Genomic DNA, 19820 nt, shown 5'->3' on the forward strand with positions numbered 1-19820 from the left:
CTACAGTATTATCATCGCTATCAGCACATACCAGTGTGTTGATTGCCTCTCCTAATTCTTCCCAGTTAAAGATCTCTAGGGCCACTCTTAGAGTGATACTTCCAATGTTTAGGCGCAATATAGTATCTCAAACTGCAATCCCATAAAAAAAAGCTTTTTTTTTTATTCATCAAGGATGAGGGTTCTATAAACATAACACAAACAGATTTAAAAACAAGCAGGTGAATGATGAGAAGTCATAAAATGATCAAAAACCTTCTCGGTTCGGTGTATTTTCTCTAAAAGGCTTTTATTTTTACAATTCACTCGTCGTACATATCTGTAATTAGAAATATACATTTGTGAACAATCAAAAATGCCCTAGATGGCTGGCCAGGTGAAGACAAATAATTGTATTTATGGCCATAATGTGGTGTACTTCAGTACAACAAAGCACTATTGTTGAGGAAACAGGAGAAAGAAAAAATACTGCCAAATAAAAATAATTATTATAAAACATAATTTAAAATTTGAATTAAAATGCAAGTTTATGTTTTACATACTGTAATGACTAATTATTCATTCTACCAATATACTGGACAATGTTTTTATAGGACAAATGTCATTACTTAAAATATAAGCGTCTATATACTCAGGGCTTAAGTTGTGAAATATCTAGCTAGTATGTGTCAGTATCATATTACAGTGGTTAACGCCAACATTCCATGTGTTATGAGCTAACATAAACAAATGAACATCAGGGGCCAGTTGCATAAACACAGCTATTATCTTAAGATTGCTAAGAAAGAGTCTGGTCTATTTGTCAGTGGGGAAAGACTGTTGCATATAATAAGCTTTAGTAAGTCCGTCTAAATTGGAAAGTAAATTAAGATGCTGAATAGCTTTAAACAATGCAAATAACAGAAAACACAAAGCTTAAACCAAGCCTCAGAAAGTTAAGAGTATAAATCTATCAGTCCCACATGCTTGAGCATCTCATTATGTAAATATACATATAATTGTGCGGAGCGGGGGGTCTCAAGGACCAGGAATCAGAACTGCTGCCCTACACAGTCTGTTACTGAACACAATTTTTGACTGTGGAATTTGGTTTCCTGGAAATGGCCTCATCAACATGTCTTTAGGAGTAAATACACAGTCACCCCTGCACACCTGACCTCTGTAAAAGGGCAGTCTGATGGCACAGGCAAGCTGTACAAATGTAAACCTAATAATCAGCATCAGCCAATGCTAAGAGAACAATGGAAAATGTCCTCTTGCAGTTGCATAAGCTACCCAAATGTGCTGATAGAAAATTTGATAAATTAAAATTTAAAGTAATGATAATTTAAACTTTTCCCTCATCTGGTTTGGGACAATGGAGGAATCTGTGTAAAAGATAGAGAAAATGTTATAATGCATAAAATAAAATTTATCAATTTATCATTATTTTTTTAGCATTTGACTTGACTTTGACTTTCGTTAATTCACCAGCAGAGGTCATGAATGTTCCGAAGTGAGGTAAACTTCAACAGATTTCACCTGCTCAGGGAGTAGGGGCCAATGAACTATAGGGGAAGACAGTTCGTGAAGGGAGCTCACTTTTAACGAGCCAATTATCTGAATCAGGTGTGTTAACAAAGAGAGACGTGCAATATATGCAGAGCAGTGGGATGCGAGGACTGGAATTGAGAACCGCTGTCAGAGACTAACTCACCTGCCATAGTTTGGAGATCTAAGAGTGGAGGTCTCAGCATAACAACTCTCTAAACCAAGAAGAGACCTGCTACACTCAACGGCAGAGGCAGGTAGTGATGCTCAAATAGAAAGAGCCCACTACTCACATTACTGCCTAAGCGGAGCTCTGGCAGGGGAGCTCTTAAGCGTGGAGGTCTCATCATAACGACTTTCTAAAGCGAGAGGAGACCTAGATACACTCAGCGCCAGAGGCTGTAAGCGAGGCTCAAAGAAGGAGCCTACAACTCACCCTTACACTGCCCATGTCCTAGTTTGAGCTCTTAAGAGTGGAGGCCTCAACATAACGACTCTACAAATGAGAAGAGACATTTCTTACTCGATGTTCGATGCACTTTGCCCTACAGCCGCAGATGTTCAACCAAGAGCGATCCAAGGTGGCGTTCGTACTAACGCTATTGTCCGGGAGGGCGGCTCTCTGGGGAACGGCGGTGTGGGAGAATCAAGACCCATGCTGCGCCTCATTCCAGGCACTCTCCGAGGAGATGAGGAAGGTCTTCGATCGGGTGGCGGCGGGTAGGGAGGCGGCCAGACTATTCGCCGATCTCCGCCAAGGTCACGGTTCGGTGTCGGAATATTCCATCCAGTTCCGCACCCTGGCTGCAGAGTGCCGATGGAACGAGGAGGCGCAGTGGGACAGATTCCTGCATGGGTTGGCTGACCGTATCCAGAGAGAGATATACATGCTGGATCTTCCCACTACTCTCGATGGACTTATCGAATTAGCACTTCGAGTGGATGCTCGCCTTAGCAAAATGGGCCGTTTCCAACATGACCCTCCAGTTCGCGGCATGGAGGCCAGACGTCCTAAAGTCCTGGATACGGTCAGTTCCTTTCACGACCCTGAGCCCATGCAGGTGGGGAGAGCTCGGCTTTCCCGGGAGGAGAGGGAACGGTGGAGGTCCAAAAGACATTGCTTGTACTGCGGGGGGGCGGGCCACTTCGTTCACTCGTGCCCGTTAAAAGACCAAGCCCGATAGTAACAATGTGGCTACTATCGGGTGGGATCTCCACCGGGAAGACCTCATCCTCACCATCATCAGCTACTCTCCTTCCGGTAAGACTAAGGTGGGCAACCAATACTCATGACACCCGGGCTTTACTGGATTCAGGGGCGGAAGGTAATTTTATTGATTTGAGTTGATTGGGGGCACAGTTCCATTTCCATGTGGAGTAACGATTGTTATAAGTCTTGTCTAGTGTGTAGTCGTCTGTACCTGTGTCTGTGTTCCAGGAGGAGATGGTGAATTTGTCTAACGTGCCTAGGGAGTACCAGGACCTGAGAGAAGTGTTCAGTAAGTCTCGTGCTGCTTCTCTTCTTCCTCATCATCCCTATGACTGTGCCATAGATTTAGTTCCAGGTTAGTCTCCGCCTAAGGGCAAGTTATATTCACTTTCTGTTCCAGAGAGGGAGGCTATGGAGAAATATATTTCTGATTCTCTAGCATCCAAATTCATTAGACCTTCCTCATCTCCAGCGGGGGCGGAGTTCTTTTTTGTGGGGAAGAAGGATGGGTCTCTTCGACCGTGCATTGATTATCGAGGGTTGAACAACATCACGGTAAAGAATACTTACCAGTTACCGTTGATGTCTTCAGCTTTCGAATGGTTGCAGGGAGCATCCATCTTCACAAAATTGGATTTATGTAACGCTTATCATTTGGTTCGCATAAGGAAGGGAGATGAATGGAAGACCGCATTTAATACCCCCAGAGGGCACTTTGAATACTTGGTTATGCCCTTTGGGCTTTCAAACTCGCGCGCGGTCTTCCAAGCACTCGTCAATGACGTGCTGAGAGATATGGTTGATCAATTCATATATGTTTACCTGGATGACATATTGATCTTTTCTTCTTCTCTCCAGGAACATTTTCAGCACGTCAGACGAGTGCTTCAGAGGTTGCTAGAGAATGGGCTTTTTGTCAAGGCGGAGAAATGCGTTTTTCATGCACAGTCTGTCCCCTTTTTGGGGTACATCGTCTCGTCTGAGGGAGTGCGTATGGATCCTGACAAGGTTGTAAGGGAAACAGGTCAATTTAGCTCAAAGGGAATCATTTAAGATTTTAAAGGGAATTTGAACAGAATCACTGTTTCACGGCTGGTCACGGAGACGCCCTGTGATTCAGTGAACTAGCCGTTTAACATCAAATCTGCGCTGGATACTAATATCCAAACTATAGTGAAACACTATCAATTAGCACAGTAACAAGATCAGCAGTTTAAGACATTAACTTGTAAGCACAAAACACAAGATACTTCTCTTTTCAATATGAATAAGGCTTTATTAGATAAATCTAAGACATATAAACTAATCTAACACATAAACGCACGCACACACACATTCACACAAGTTGCAGGAAGGTCGAAAGTTAAGGAAAGATGAGTTTAAAAGAATGGAAATATGGAATCCCAAGTTTACAGCAATACGTTAAATTGCATAGACATGAACAACCATCAATCACGTAATTAGCCCTTGCATTGAGTTCCTCAATGTGACTAAAATTATATTAGATACACCAGCACAACAAATATCTGGGGATACGTTGCCTTAGTTTCCTGTGAAAGGGACTCCCGTTGAAAGGGGTATCCCGGTGTCGCTGATTGGCTGGAAGTTCAGTAGTGAAGTGACGTCTTGGGAAGCCCGTGGTTGTTGGGTGTTGGCTGAAAGTGCAGAGTCGTGTGCGCTGGTCGAAGTTGAACGGCATCCGAGGTCAGGCATCGGAGACTCGACGTTACAAAACTTAACTCAGAACACGAAACTCTCAAACGGAAAAGAAAAGAAATAAAGTTTGACGAGACTAGGTTGTGTTCCTTCTCATTGTGGCATAGTAGCAGCAGGCAGGCACGCTGGAACCGCGCTCAAAGAACAATGATGACTAACCGCATGGCTAGATGCTACAAGCTAAAGCTAGGTAGCAAAGCTACAAGCTAAAAGCTAAGAGCAGGTATGACTAATAGCATGACTGATAGCACGAGCAAGGCTGGAACTAAAAGCAGACTAAAAGCCTGCATGACTGATATCACAAGCAATGCTAGAACTAAAAGCAGACTAAAAGCAAAATTTCATGGGGTCCAACGTATTTAAACTTCTTTGTGGGCCACCCCTCAAATGTTGCCTTGACCAATCAGATATGGTCTTGGGTCTGGGGTCATAAATCATTTGTTTATCTTACCAAGCATGTGGTTCTTGCCTCACAGGATCTAATTTTGGACATGATTCCTATAACACAATTATGATATACAGTATTGTTCAAAATAATAGCAGTACAATGTGACTAACCAGAATAATCAAGGTTTTTCGTATATTTTTTTATTGCTACGTGGCAAACAAGTTACCAGTAGGTTCAGTAGATTCTCAGAAAACAAATGAGACCCAGCATTCATGATATGCATGCTCTTAAGGCTGTGCAATTGGGCAATTAGTTGAAATAGTTGAAAGGGATGTGTTCAAAAAAATAGCATTGTGGCATTCAATCATTGAGGTCATCAATTTTGTGAAGAAACAGGTGTAAATCAGGTGGCCCCTATTTAAGGATGAAGCCAACACTTGTTGAACATGAATTTGAAAGCTGAGGAAAATGGGTCGTTCAAGACATTGATCAGAAGAACAGCGTACTTTGATTAAAAAGTTGATTAGAGAGGGGAAAACCTATAAAGAGGTGCAAAAAATGATTGGCTGTTCAGCTAAAATGATCTCCAATGCCTTAAAATGGAGAGCAAAACCAGAGAAACGTGGAAGAAAACGGAAGACAACCATCAAAATGGATAGAAGAATAACCAGAATGGCAAAGGCTCAGCCAATGATCACCTCCAGGATGATCAAAGACAGTCTGGAGTTACCTGTAAGTACTGTGACAGTTAGAAGACGTCTGTGTGAAGCTAATCTATTTTCAAGAATCCCCCGCAAAGTCCCTCTGTTAAAAAAAAGGCATATGCAGAAGAGGTTACAATTTGCCAAAGAACACATCAACTGGCCTAAAGAGAAATGGAGGTACATTTTGTGGACTGATGAGAGTAAAATTGTTCTTTTTGGGTCCAAGGTCCACAGGCAGTTTGTGAGACGACCCCCCAACTCTGAATTCAAGCCACAGTACACAGTGAAGACAGTGAAGCATGGAGGTGCAAGCATCATGATATGGGCATGTTTCTCCTACTATGGTGTTGGGCCTATTTATCGCATACCAGGGATCATGGATCAGTTTGCATATGTTAAAATACTTGAAGAGGTCATGTTGCCCTATGCTGAAGAGGACATGCCCTTGAAATGGTTGTTTCAACAAGACAATGACCCAAAACACACTAGTAAACGGGCAAAGTCTTGGTTCCAAACCAACAACATTAATATTATGGAGTGGCCAGCCCAATCTCCAGACCTTAATCCAATTGAGAACTTGTGGGGTGATGCTGTTCTGTTTCTGAAGCAAAACCAAGAAATGTGAATGAATTGTGGAATGTTGTTAAAGAATCATGGAGTGGAATAACAGCTGAGAGGTGCCACAAGTTGGTTGACTCCATGCCACACAGATGTCAAGCAGTTTTAAAAAACTGTGGTCATACAACTAAATATTAGTTTAGTGATTCACAGGATTGCTAAATCCCAGAAAAAAAAATGTTTGTACAAAATAGTTTTGAGTTTGTACAGTCAAAGGTAGACACTGCTATTTTTTTGAACACACCCCTTTCAACTAATTGCCCAATTGCACAGCCTTAAGAGCGTGCATATCATGAATGCTGGGTCTCATTTGTTTTCTGAGAATCTACTGAACCTACTGGTAACTTGTTTGCCACGTAGCAATAAAAAATATACTAAAAACATTGATTATTCTGGTTAGTCACATTGTACTGCTATTATTTTGAACAATACTGTATTTTACAAATAAATGATTGTCAGGACAATATCAAGCAAGAAAATTTGATTATGTCAATACTAGACATGACTATGTATCCTATAGTTATCAAAAGACATACACAATAAGTGATTATACATGATAGTCAAATGTGTGGGTTACACATAAATGAATATGGAGTTAAGCAATGGAACGATTCATTTATAAGTCTTTTTGAGTTCATTCTGGTCCATATATAATGTATAAAAAGCAGTTTCTTTGCCATTCTCTGGCAAAGGGACTTTTCTGTGAAGACAAAGGTTTAAAGCCCTTCCCCTTTAGGAATTTCAGTCTGGCTCTGCTGGATGCAATGCAAGTATTTAACTTGATCTCCTGGGTTTACATGTGATGTCCAGCGTTGCATCTCAATCACGAACAATAAATTTGACAATCTCTTCTTCAAATTAAAATTGTCAATAATTGTTCTATTGGTGTTAATGTTGAAAGCTGTTGTGTGAACAAGTTGGTTGGTTGGTTATCTTGCTTGGTTCCTGTGGCACTAGAACTGATTTATGACTTCCTGAGGAGTTCGGCTCTCGTTTCAATGCACACAGCTCTGATAGACTCTTTGATTTTTCTGATTCGATTCATTTCTGCTACAAGGTTAAGGCTGTGATAGATTGGCCAAGTCCAGATTCCCGTAAGGCCCTACAGAGGTTTCTGGGATTCGCCAATTTTTATCGACGTTTTATTCGTAACTTCAGCCAACTAGTCGCTCCTCTGACCGCCTTGACCTCCCCCAGAACGGCGTTCAGGTGGTCTGATACAGCAGAGGCTGTATTTGCCAAACTTAAGAGTTGCTTCGTTTCAGCTCCCATCCTCGTTGCCCCTGATCCATCACGTCAGTTCGTGGTGGAGGTCGATGCGTCAGAGGTGGGGGTAGGAGCAGTTCTTTCCCAACGTTCTTCCACAGACAATAAGATTCACCCTTGCGCGTTCTTTTCTCATCGTTTGTCTCCTGCCGAACGCAATTATGACATTGGTAACAGAGAGTTGTTGGCAGTCAAGTTAGCACTGGAGGAATGGCGGCACTGGCTAGAAGGGTCAGGGGTACCTTTTATCGTTTGGACCGATCATAAGAACCTATAATATATTAGAACTGCTAAAAGACTCAACTCTAGGCAGGCTCGGTGGGCACTTTTTTTCGGCCCTTTTGACTTTTCTCTTTCGTACCGCCCGGGTTCCAAAAACATCAAACCCGATTCTTTATCTCGCATTTTTGACCAGTCCGAACGCCCGTCCCCGAGTGTATTTTACCCGAGACATTAGTGGTCTCCACTCTCAGATGGGAGGTCGAATCGAAGGTCATGAAGGCCTTAGAAGGGGTAACGCCTCCGCCCGATTGCCCACCGAACCGGTTATTTGTGCCTGAGGAGTATCGGTCTGAAGTCATTCAGAGGGGTCATTGCTCCAGTATAGCCTGTCATCCAGGAGTTAATCATACCAATTTTTTGGTTAAGCAACGATTCTGGTGGCCGTTAATGGCTCGTGATATCCGTAGTTTTGTTTTGGCTTGCTCTGTTTGTGCCACTGGTAAGACGTCCAACCGACCCCCTGATGGGTTACTTCAACCCGACTTTCTTCAGCCAACTAGTCGCTCCTCTGACCGCCTTGACCTCCCCCAGAACGGCGTTCAGGTGGTCTGATACAGCAGAGGCTGTATTTGCCAAACTTAAGAGTTGCTTCGTTTCAGCTCCCATCCTCGTTGCCCCTGATCCATCACGTCAGTTCGTGGTGGAGGTCGATGCGTCAGAGGTGGGGGTAGGAGCAGTTCTTTCCCAACGTTCTTCCACAGACAATAAGATTCACCCTTGCGCGTTCTTTTCTCATCGTTTGTCTCCTGCCGAACGCAATTATGACATTGGTAACAGAGAGTTGTTGGCAGTCAAGTTAGCACTGGAGGAATGGCGGCACTGGCTAGAAGGGTCAGGGGTACCTTTTATCGTTTGGACCGATCATAAGAACCTATAATATATTAGAACTGCTAAAAGACTCAACTCTAGGCAGGCTCGGTGGGCACTTTTTTTTGGCCCTTTTGACTTTTCTCTTTCGTACCGCCCGGGTTCCAAAAACATCAAACCCGATTCTTTATCTCGCATTTTTGACCAGTCCGAACGCCCGTCCCCGAGTGTATTTTACCCGAGACATTAGTGGTCTCCACTCTCAGATGGGAGGTCGAATCGAAGGTCATGAAGGCCTTAGAAGGGGTAACGCCTCCGCCCGATTGCCCACCGAACCGGTTATTTGTGCCTGAGGAGTATCGGTCTGAAGTCATTCAGAGGGGTCATTGCTCCAGTATAGCCTGTCATCCAGGAGTTAATCATACCAATTTTTTGGTTAAGCAACGATTCTGGTGGCCGTTAATGGCTCGTGATATCCGTAGTTTTGTTTTGGCTTGCTCTGTTTGTGCCACTGGTAAGACGTCCAACCGACCCCCTGATGGGTTACTTCAACCGCTGTCAGTCCCTTCGAGACCCTGGTCCCACATCGCTCCAGATTTTGTTACCGCCCTCCCGCCCTCCCAGGGCAAGACTGTCGTTTTATCGGTCATGGACCGGTTCTCGAAGGCGGCTCATTTTATCGCCTTGCCCAAATTACCGTCAGCCAAGGAGACAGCGGTTACTGTCATAGATCACGTCTTTCGTTTACATGGCCTCCCGATGGACGTGGTCTCCGACAGGGGTCCCCAATTTGTGTCCAAATTTTGGCAAGAGTTTTGTAGATTATTAGGGGCGACGGTTAGTCTCTCTTCGGGGTTTCATCCCCAAAGCAATGGTCAATAAGAGAGAGCCAACCAAGATCTGGAGAGAGTATTGCGATGTTTGGTTTCCAAGAATCCTTCCTCTTGGAGTGAACAACTCTTGTGGAAGATTTTTATTAGTAAAGTTTCAATTAATCAAGTATATAATCAATGTGAATCTAGCCATTTTTGTTTTAAAGTTATTATTCTATTAAACTCTTACAGGCCTAAAATCTAATAGACAAGTTGCCTATGCCCTGGAATGCACAGAGATAAGCATATGGTCAGACATACCTTAAAGGCCTCCCCTCCCCTTGTGATTTATGATGGTCTAAAAGGAGACATGTCTATGTGGGACCGCCCCATGTATGATGTATATAAGGAAAAACCAAATAACGCACGGGAGAGTTCCTTGCAACGTCCTCTCGACTTTGTTTTGTTTAAAATAAAGTCTTTTCTTCGGTGAGAAACCCCTGACTGAGTGTGATTCTTCTGAGAACCGGCGAAATACACCACAGATTTGGCACCCCAGATGGGACTGGACAAGAGTGGCAGAGTGGACAGCCGCTTTTGAGCTGACCGATGATCAACACAACCGGGTGGCCACCATAAAACAAGGTAAGCATTTTTGCTTATAAAATTCGTTTGTGTTGGTTGAGGTCAGTTCTGAGTGGTAAGGACACTTAAAATCTACTCTTCCAAATTTAGAAAAAATAGGATATCCAAATTGAAAAAGGGGTTTCACTCCAGAAGAAATAACCGCATGCACATATTTGGTTTATTGAAAGGAAAGCCTTGTAAGGTAACCTAGATTTAAAACAAAAAGGGTGTAGGCAAAAAGACATTGTATGCAATGGTCTGTGTTTATTGGATAGCTGTGACCTAGGAAAGGGCAGTGATAAACGGATAAGCAGACAGAATAAGTGGGCCCTTAAGGACGCTCTAGGTAGAGCGAGCTCTAGAAAGAGCTGTGTTTTGTTGTGTGGATGAAACTGTGTCCGGACGAATGACCGTATGAACGATGATGAATGTATGAACAAATAAATTCCGTATTGAGTGGGTAAGGGTCGAGCACCGTTCCTGGACCTTCACTTAGGTGTGAACTGGCAGAATTGGACTCGTCCCAGATCCACTTGAGAGGGATGAATGTATGATGAGCCTTGACAATAAAAGGACAATTAATGAATGATTATCCCTTAGATAAAGGGAAAAAGTATGCAAGCATAAGCACTCTGGCTCAATAAAGAGTGTAGCAAGTGTGAATGGGCTTAGGGAAATAGTATCAATAAAGTTTGAACCGAGATCTATAATAGAGTTTTGAAATTTGGATGTCTGTGTGAAAGGGGAGAACATTTTCTGAGCCCAGTACAGTGGGAGTGAGAGCAAGGGAGGAAGTTCCCACATTAAAGATTTAATACATGGGTGGACAAAAAAGGAAAGAGAAGTAAAAATAAAAATAAAGAATTATTGTTAGAAATAGTTATCTAAAAAGTGATAATAAAATAGGATAAATAAAATAGACAGTTAAATAATAATATAAATTTAAAAAAGTGTAAACGCATGAGACAATAAAAAACTAAATTCAAAAGGGTATGACACATAAAAAAGAATAGAAAGTAGGGTGAAAGGGGTAAAAAATAGTTAAATTCAGTGAAAGGAAAGGAAGAGATTGTAACCAAGTTACTATATAAAACTAAAAAGTTGATTGTTGGTGGTAATAATATAAATAAAGATATGGCAGCCACACCAGTGGAAATCCTTGGATTAAAAAATCCACTGTGTAAAGAGCAAATAGACAAAATCTCGAAGAAATGGCAGAAGAGAACAAAAAATATGATGACAAAATGGCCAAAGGAAGGGACATTTGATGTGGCATTGTGTGAGGAAATGGAAACTCTGATAAAAAACTATAAAACTAAAAGCATCAATATGAAAAAAGAAAAAAGAGAAACAAAAAGGGAAAAAGAGAAAGAAGTACTTGCGCTGTTTAAAAAAGAAGGTGAAGATATGTTGAAAAGTATAAAACAGGCTAGGAAAGTCCTAAAGGAGGCAAAGAAAGATAACATGAGAAAAGAAAAGATATATGCAGACCCCCCTCCCTATCTGCCTTTAGGAAAAGAATTCCCATTACTCAAGGGAACCATGGAGGTAACAGGAGAACTAGAGTTAGAAGGGCAGTTAGAGACGGAAGATAGAGAGGAACCAGCTGTAAAAACACAGAAGCAAACTAGACAGGAGAATGCAGAAGGTCTGCAACTCGACTGTTATAGACAAGCACGTACAGCGTTAGAAAAAATGAAAGCATGTCAGGAAGACAAAACCTGGTTTGAGGAAGGATTAGAAAGAAAACGGAGGAAAGATAGAGATATTGTAGCACAAGCACAAGCTTTGGAAGAAGAAATGGAAGAGAAAATTAGAGAATCAGGGAAAAAGATCAGAGAGGTAAATAAATTGGAAAGAGGAAAGAGTAAGTTGTTCTATGGTAGTGAGGATGAGAATCAGGCAGAGGAGTTATTTGAGAACGGTAAAGGGGAACAGGGCAGAGATAAAGGGACACTTAGACCACTGGCCGCACAGCTCCCAATTTTAATCAAGGGTGAGCAGGGACAGTATGTCCCCTGGGCTTCGCAGGACCTCGAGGGGCTTGTCACTCGCCTTCCTGATATTCATGAGGGTGCAGGGAAATTCATTAAAGTGTTTGAAGAGGAAACAATGGGAAAGCTATTGGCAGTGGGAGATGTTAAAGCTCTGCTTGCTAAAATTCTTGGAGGGACAAAGATGGATGAAATTCTTCTTACCACGACTCTAAACAGAGCAGTGAACTCTCACAATATGGATGGGATTGTTTTTGATGCATTCCGCCCAGCAGTATGGCAGGCATTGCGTGCGGAGTATCCGATCAGACTGAATCCTAAATCACTGAAGGGAGAAGGAATTGGAGATTTAGAAAATCCAACCACTTATGTCCAAAAAGAGCTGAAAAGGTGGAAACAAGAAACTGAGGGGGATCCCGAAAGAGACCCATTAATGTCGACATTGTTTAGACAAGCTGTGATTGATGCTATGCCGCCAGCGGTAAAAAGCAAGCTGGAGGATGTGGTCGGTTTAACGTCTAAAACACACAAAGAGTTTTGTGACCATGTGTCTCATGCAGTGGAACAGCAAAGAAAAAATGAACTAAAACTTAAAAGTCAAGAGAAAGAGTTACAACGTAAACTAACTCAATTACAGCTTGAAGAACTCACAAAGAAAAATAAGAAAAATATTCAAGCTTCAGTGACAAATGCAACAGCCGAACAAATGACTCTAATGCCTCCAGTAATTGCTCCACAACCTACTACTCAGTCAAGCCTACTTACAGCAGTCCCTCCAAATGAACACTTGAACTCTGTGCCCATAATAAATGTTTATACTCAACAGCCAGGACAAATGGGATGGAGAAAAAACCCCATACAGCAAAGAGGCAGAGGCAGAGGCAGAGGCAGAGACAGGCCTCCCCCCTTGTGCTGGGGCTGTGGACAGCCCGGACACATCAAAGCTGACTGTCCAACTCAACAATGGCCACAGCAACCTCAGGGTAGAAGGGAGATGAGCTGGCAACAGCCTACTCAGGGCCCAGTGCAGGGCCCAGTAAACCCTTGGGGAGGTCCCAATCCAGGCTATTAGGGGTGCCCAGAGAATCCTAAAGGGGAGAGTCAGCTTCCAATTTTATCAACAAAAGCTGATCAAGAGCCTATTATGCAGATTAAAATAGAGGGAGAACCATTTCCATTTATGGTAGATACGGGGGCAAATTTAACATGCATTAATTTGAAATATGCTTCACATCTCCCCTTGTCTGGAAAATTTGCAAAGACAATAGGATTCTCGGGAAAAATGCAATTGATTCCCATAACAGCTCCAGTGTGTCTACAAACAAAAGATCAAAGTATAACAATGCCCATTCTGGTATCAAATCAAACTCCTATTAATTTGTTAGGAAGAGATGCATTATGTAAATTAGGACTACAAATTTGGTGTTCTCCAGAAGGTATATATATTGATTCAATAGGAACAGAAAAACAAATGATGGTTGCAGAGCCAAAAGCAAATGTTTTTTGGATAGGACAGATAGAACAAGATGTGAGACAGACTGTCAATAAATGGGGAAAGTTTATTGAAGCACAGATACCTGAAGCACAGCTATCAAAGTCTGAATTTCATTGCACAATGATGTATGATCAAGAAAGGGATGAAGATATAGAACAGAAATGGCAAAAAGAAACAAAAGGACAGCAGATTGAAATAGTCTCCCAGTACATCATCATAGGTAAGGAGGGAGCAGCTTTAAACATACCAGAAAGTGAGTTTGTCAAAAAATGGTTCAATGTAAATAACTCTGTCCCGCATATTGCAGTATATGTAGGAAGAAATTGGAAAGCAAAAGATTTAGGACCAATGATGAAAAGGGCAGAACAAAGCAAATGGGAATCAACAGAAAACCCATTGATTTTTCATTCAGCTGACAAAAATTACATCAAAATTCTGTGTGCAACCAGTTTGCTGGGAATTCCACAGGAAGTAGTTATCAGCCAAAATAAAATGACACAGATGACTACAGCATCTGATTTAATAAACACAAATGAGACTGAATTATTTAAGGAAATGGAGTGTCAGGTACCAACTGAGCTATGGTCTCAACATGACACAGATATTGGATTAATAAAATCAGCAAATCCAGTAAGAGTTCAACTAAAGCCAAATGCACGTCTGCCTAGAAAAGCACAATATCCCTTACGGGCAGATGCGGAAGCAGGAATAAAGGAGACAATTGAAGGCTTAGTGAAGGCAGGGGTATTGATAGAAACTACTAGTTACTGTAACACTCCAATTATGCCTGTAATCAAATCAGACAAAAATAGATGGCGAATTGTTCATGATTTACGAACAATAAATGAAATAACGGAAGATATGCCAGCTGAGGTACCAAACCCGCACACTTTACTGACAAATGTCCCTCCTGATGCCAAATACTTTACTGTAATCGATCTTTGCTCTGCCTACTTTAGTGTACCGCTTGCAGAAGAGAGTAAATATTTATTTGCATTTACACTTGCAAATAAGCAATATACATATACCAGGCTTCCTCAGGGATATAAACATACACCACATATATTCAACAAGATTTTGAAGGATGATTTAGAAGACCTTGTAATAGACGGTACACTATTACAATACATGGATGATTTGATTATCTGTTCTACCTCACTAGAACAATGTCACAAAGACTCAATTAAGGTGTTGACAAAATTAGCAGAAGGAGGACACAAGGTGTCTAAAAACAAATTGCAGTATTGCCAGCCTCAAGTGGAATACTTGGGAAGATTAATTGCATTTGGTACCCGAGCTATAGCACCAGCTCAGTTAGAAGGTATAAGTAAAACACCGTTACCTCAGACAGTAGGACAAATGATGACGTTTCTAGGAATGACAGGCTTTAGTGCCGATTGGATAGAAGACTATGCAGTAAAGACAGGGCCTTTGAGAGAAATGATGCAACAAGCAGGATTACAACATTTAAGAAATCCATTAAAATGGAACACAGATGCCTTACTAGCATTTGAAGCAATAAAAAAAGAATTACAACAGGCCCCTGCCCTGGGAATGGCAGAATATGATAAAATGTTTCATCTATACGTGGCAAATAGAGTTGATGGTTATGCATCAGCTGTATTAATGCAAGAGACCTGTAGTGGGAGGAAAAAACAGCCTATAGCATACTATAGCACAAAATTAGACAATGTAGCCCAGGGATACCCACCATGTTACCAACAGGGTTTAGCTGCAGTGTATTATGCTTATGAAAAAGCATCCACAATAACTATGGGGTATCCAGTAACAATATATACCCATCACAAAGTTGTGGAATTAATAGAACAAGGGAAATTTGTTCTGACACAAGCTCGAATTCTAGCCTATTCCTCATTACTCACATATCCAGATATTACTATTAAAAGATGCCATACAGTTAATCCAGCTGAATTAATTCCTTTGGCTTTTGAAGGAGAACCTCATGAGTGTGTGAATGAGTCCTTGGCATTTACTAGATTACGACCAGATCTAGAATCAACACCTATTACTGAAGCAGAAGTAACTTACTTTGTAGATGGTTCTAGCTTTAGGGATCACGAAGGAAATCATACAGGATATGAGTGAAGAAGTGAAGAAAAACAAAAAAGAATTTGAATCTGTGATATCACAACATTGTGTACAGCCCTGCTCTGCTCAATTAGCAGAATTAAAAGCTCTCACAACTGCATGTCAGTTAGCAAAAGGACAAACTGCTAACATTTTTACAGATTCAGCATATGCTCATGGTGTATGTCATCTATTCGGAGCAGTGTGGAAACAAAGAGGTTTCAAAAAGAGTGATGGGACTCCCATTCAACATAGTGAACAAATAGGGCAATTGATTTCTGCTATGATGCTACCAAAACGACTAGCAATAATCAAATGTCAAGCACACAAGAAGGGAAATGACTATGTCATCAAAGGAAATAATGCAGCAGATCTAGAAGCTAAAAAAGCTTCAGGGTGTCAAGTAGCAGTATTAGCACCTGTTGTACTTATCGAGCCTCATCCTCAATTGGATGACATTATTCGAATACAACAACAAGCAGGCCCCTATGAACAATCAATGTGGCAACAAAGGGGAGCTAAAAAAGACTCACAGGAAATTTGGCGTACACATGAAGGACACATTGTTGCACCTACTTCACTGTTGAATATTCTTATTACAGATGCACATGGTTTTGACCATTGTGCAAGGGGAGAAGTAGTAAGAAAAATTAAACAGCAAGGATATTGGTCTCCTTATTTATATGCAATGGTGGATGAATTTTTGTCCACATGTGAAGTATGTGCTAAATACAATGTAAGAAAAGGCATGGTGACACCAATAGGCCATATTCCAACACCTGAAGGCCCCTTTAAACATCTTGTATGTGATTATGTGGATATGATAAAGCGTGTACAAGGCAAAAGATACATGCTTGTTATCATAGACAGGTTTAGCAGATGGGTGGAAGCAGTACCATCCGCGGATCTAGGAGCAGGAACTGTAATTAAATTCCTAACAAGAGAGGTAATTCCTAGATTTGGAATTCCATCAGAAATAAGTTCAGATAATGGGTCGGCATTCATACAAAAAACTGTGAAACAAGTGTTGCAACAATTAAGAATAAAACCGAGACTAGGATGCGTTTATAGACCTCAGTCACAAGGATAGTGGAGAGGGTTAATGGAGTTATCAAGGCTAAAATAAACAAAATATGTGAAAGTACTAAACTTAATTGGATTGATGCATTACCGCTCGCACTAATGAGCTATCGCATGCAAACTAACAGGAGCACACACTTAACACCGCATGAAATGCTTACGGGTCGACCCATGCCTGTGCCATATTGTAGAGGTCCCTATAAAGGACCTCCTCTAGAACAATTACAAATGGAACTTCGCTCTTATATGAAGAAACTAACTGCCATACATAAAGCTATCTATTTACAGGAAAAAAGAAAAGAGCCCAGTGAGGAATCGGAGACGGTCTGTCCAGTTGTTCCAGGGGACCAAGTTTATCTGAGGGTATTCCGGAGAAAATGGAATGAGCCCAGGAGAGAAGGACCCTACACAGTGGTGAGAGCTACTCCAACAGCAGTCCAAGTGGAGGGAAGCACAACCTGGTATCATCTAAACCACTGTACTAGAGTTCCCACAGGAAAGGCAGAAAGAAAGGAAAGCAGACAACCAGACAATACAGGAGAGAGCAATGAGGAAGAATCAGAGACACATGATGAAGTGCAAACTGACGAGAGCTCTTTCCTCCTGTCAGACAAACTGGAGAGGACAGAGAATAAGTCTGACAACATGTCTGAAGACCATTCTATGCCTAATGAATCTCATAATGCAGACTCAAACTCAACCGATAGAAAGCAACCTGACTTCCCTTCAATTGACTTTACAACCTTTGAACAAAAGTGATAATGTGATCAACCCAACAGAACCAACGATAATCAAAAATCGTAGAGACATTGATTATGATGTTCAAGGTGATGAAGACGTTAGTCAAATTGATGCATTATGGGATACAGCCCAAAATAATGAATGGTATAAATGGGCAGCCTTTACAGCTAAAGAAACAGGAAAAGAAAATTGCTTGCTGTGCTCCAAATCTCCGTTAAACAAAGTAATAGCCATACCAAATCCATATGACTACCGAAAATGTGCCCAATTTGGAAGAAACTTTTGTCATTTAACAGATTTTACCAGGCCATATTGTATTGCCGAATGCCTTGGATTTTTAGGAAATCCTAAATTAACAGATTATTTCTTTAGACCACTCTGGGGATCCTGGTGTCAGTATTCAGATATCGGTCAAAATATAAAAATTGAAAAACAAAAAGTAGAGATTCCAAAATGGTATAGCATAGATTATAAACAAGAATATGAGTGTTTCCATAAACCAAAAGGAACCCAAGATGTGGGTAAATTTTAAAGGAAGATGTGCTATTATTTGGTATATAGATAAGAAAAAATTCTTGGAAATCAGGAGTTCCTTCTAGAGCTCCAGATCTTTTAGCATTCGGAACAACTAAAAGGAAGTAAGATAGCACCTGAAAAATGTGAAAATCAAACTATAGCCTTACCTCCAATAGAAATTTATGAAGATCAATCATTAATAATAGCAGATTTTCTTTTGGATCTGTGGAGGTGAAATATTATTGCCGTCTTTACCAGTTGGATGGAAAGGTATATGTGTAAGAGTACGGTTACTTCAAGAAGTTAGCATGGCACAATGGGGAACAGAACAGAGCACAAACAAGGAAAACAATAGAACTAAAAGAGGATACGAGCCAGACCCCGATGTATATTTAGACTCAATTGGACAGCCAAGAGGAATTCCTAATAAATTCAAGGCAAGAAGTGAAATAAAAGGAGGTTTTGAGTCAATCCTGGTTTGGATCACACCAAACAAAAATACAGAGTGGATTAATTATATCTATTATAATCAACAAAGATTCATTAATTATACTGATGAGGCTTAAACTTTACTAGGCGACCAAGTGCATGCAACAAGCAGAATGACATGGCAAAATAGACAGGCTCTTAATTGGCTCTTGGCAGACAAGGGAGGAGTTTGTGTTATGTTTGGAGATCAATGTTGTACATTTATCCCAAATAACACCGCCCCTGGAGGAGCTTTCAGTGAAGTTATGACAAAAATTAAAAAATTAAGAAATGAAATTACAACAAATGCCGGAAGAGACCAACACATTTGGGATTGGATTGATGTGAAATTTGGAGCATGGGGAGCATGGTTTGTTAAACTAGGAATGTTTTTAGGAGTTGCCATATTAATAGGAGGATTATTATTTTGCTGTGTATTACCTTTATTAAGATCATTAATCATCAATGCTACTGTTAAGCAAATGGGAGTGATAAAAGTCCCAATTAATCAACAAAGGATCATTGAAAAGAGTCTGGAGGAATATTATGAAGGATGGCTAAACAAACTGAACTTGAATGAGCAAACTTTGGACGATAGTTCTATCAACTCTGAGGATGATGAAGATGTCTAAGGGTTAACCATACCCTGGATATAAGTGCCAGTTGAACTTTGGCCCAGGGAGGCTCTCTACGATACATAAAGTATCTGAGCCGAAGATCAACTTTTATAATCTTGTGATATTCAATTATTGATGTAATGTATGTATTTTATGTCTTTTATACATAACTGTGATAACCACAGGCAAGTGCTGAACCAATTACACGCTCACGCTTTTAACATTGTGTACTATTAAAGAAGGAATTTGGGAGACTGGATCTTTTACTCCCTCCTCGTCAAATAAGGAGAGAGATGTTTGGTCCAGTAATCCCTCAGAGTGGAATTCCATAATCTAGTCACTGGTGATAATACAATGTGACTTATTTAGTCACTAGGTAGTGTAACTAATATGACTGGATTATGGAGTAGCACTCTGGATAAGAATAATCAAATGTGAGACTTATTAAGTCTCAAAGGGGAGAATATGTGGAAGATTTTTATTAGTAAAGTTTCAATTAATCAAGTATATAATCAATGTGAATCTAGCCATTTTTGTTTTAAAGTTATTATTCTATTAAACTCTTACAGGCCTAAAATCTAATAGACAAGTTGCCTATGCCCTGGAATGCACAGAGATAAGCATATGGTCAGACATACCTTAAAGGCCTCCCCTCCCCTTGTGATTTATGATGGTCTAAAAGGAGACATGTCTATGTGGGACCGCCCCATGTATGATGTATATAAGGAAAAACCAAATAACGCACGGGAGAGTTCCTTGCAACGTCCTCTCGACTTTGTTTTGTTTAAAATAAAGTCTTTTCTTCGGTGAGAAACCCCTGACTGAGTGTGATTCTTCTGAGAACCGGCGAAATACACCACA

General features: G+C 40.9%; 1 protein-coding gene across 2 annotated transcripts; it reads left to right on the forward strand.

The window, feature by feature from the left end:
* Positions 1-11209: 11209 nt before the first annotated feature.
* Positions 11210-13275, forward strand: LOC113057344 (uncharacterized). Of its 2 annotated transcripts, none has more exons than XM_026224712.1 (2): positions 11210-12389; positions 12551-13275. In XM_026224712.1, the coding sequence occupies exons 1-2, from the start codon at positions 11248-11250 to the stop codon at positions 12573-12575; spliced, it is 1167 nt and encodes a 388-aa protein (XP_026080497.1). In that variant the 5' UTR covers positions 11210-11247; the 3' UTR covers positions 12576-13275. The 2 variants fall into 2 exon arrangements, with proteins under 2 accessions (XP_026080497.1, XP_026080498.1); XM_026224713.1 differs by having other exon boundaries at positions 11210-12312; positions 12606-13275.
* The last annotated feature ends 6545 nt before the right edge of the window (positions 13276-19820 follow it).

The sequence above is a fragment of the Carassius auratus genome, chromosome 38 (genome assembly GCF_003368295.1).
Source record: "Carassius auratus strain Wakin chromosome 38, ASM336829v1, whole genome shotgun sequence".
NCBI classification, from domain to species: domain Eukaryota; kingdom Metazoa; phylum Chordata; class Actinopteri; order Cypriniformes; family Cyprinidae; genus Carassius; species Carassius auratus.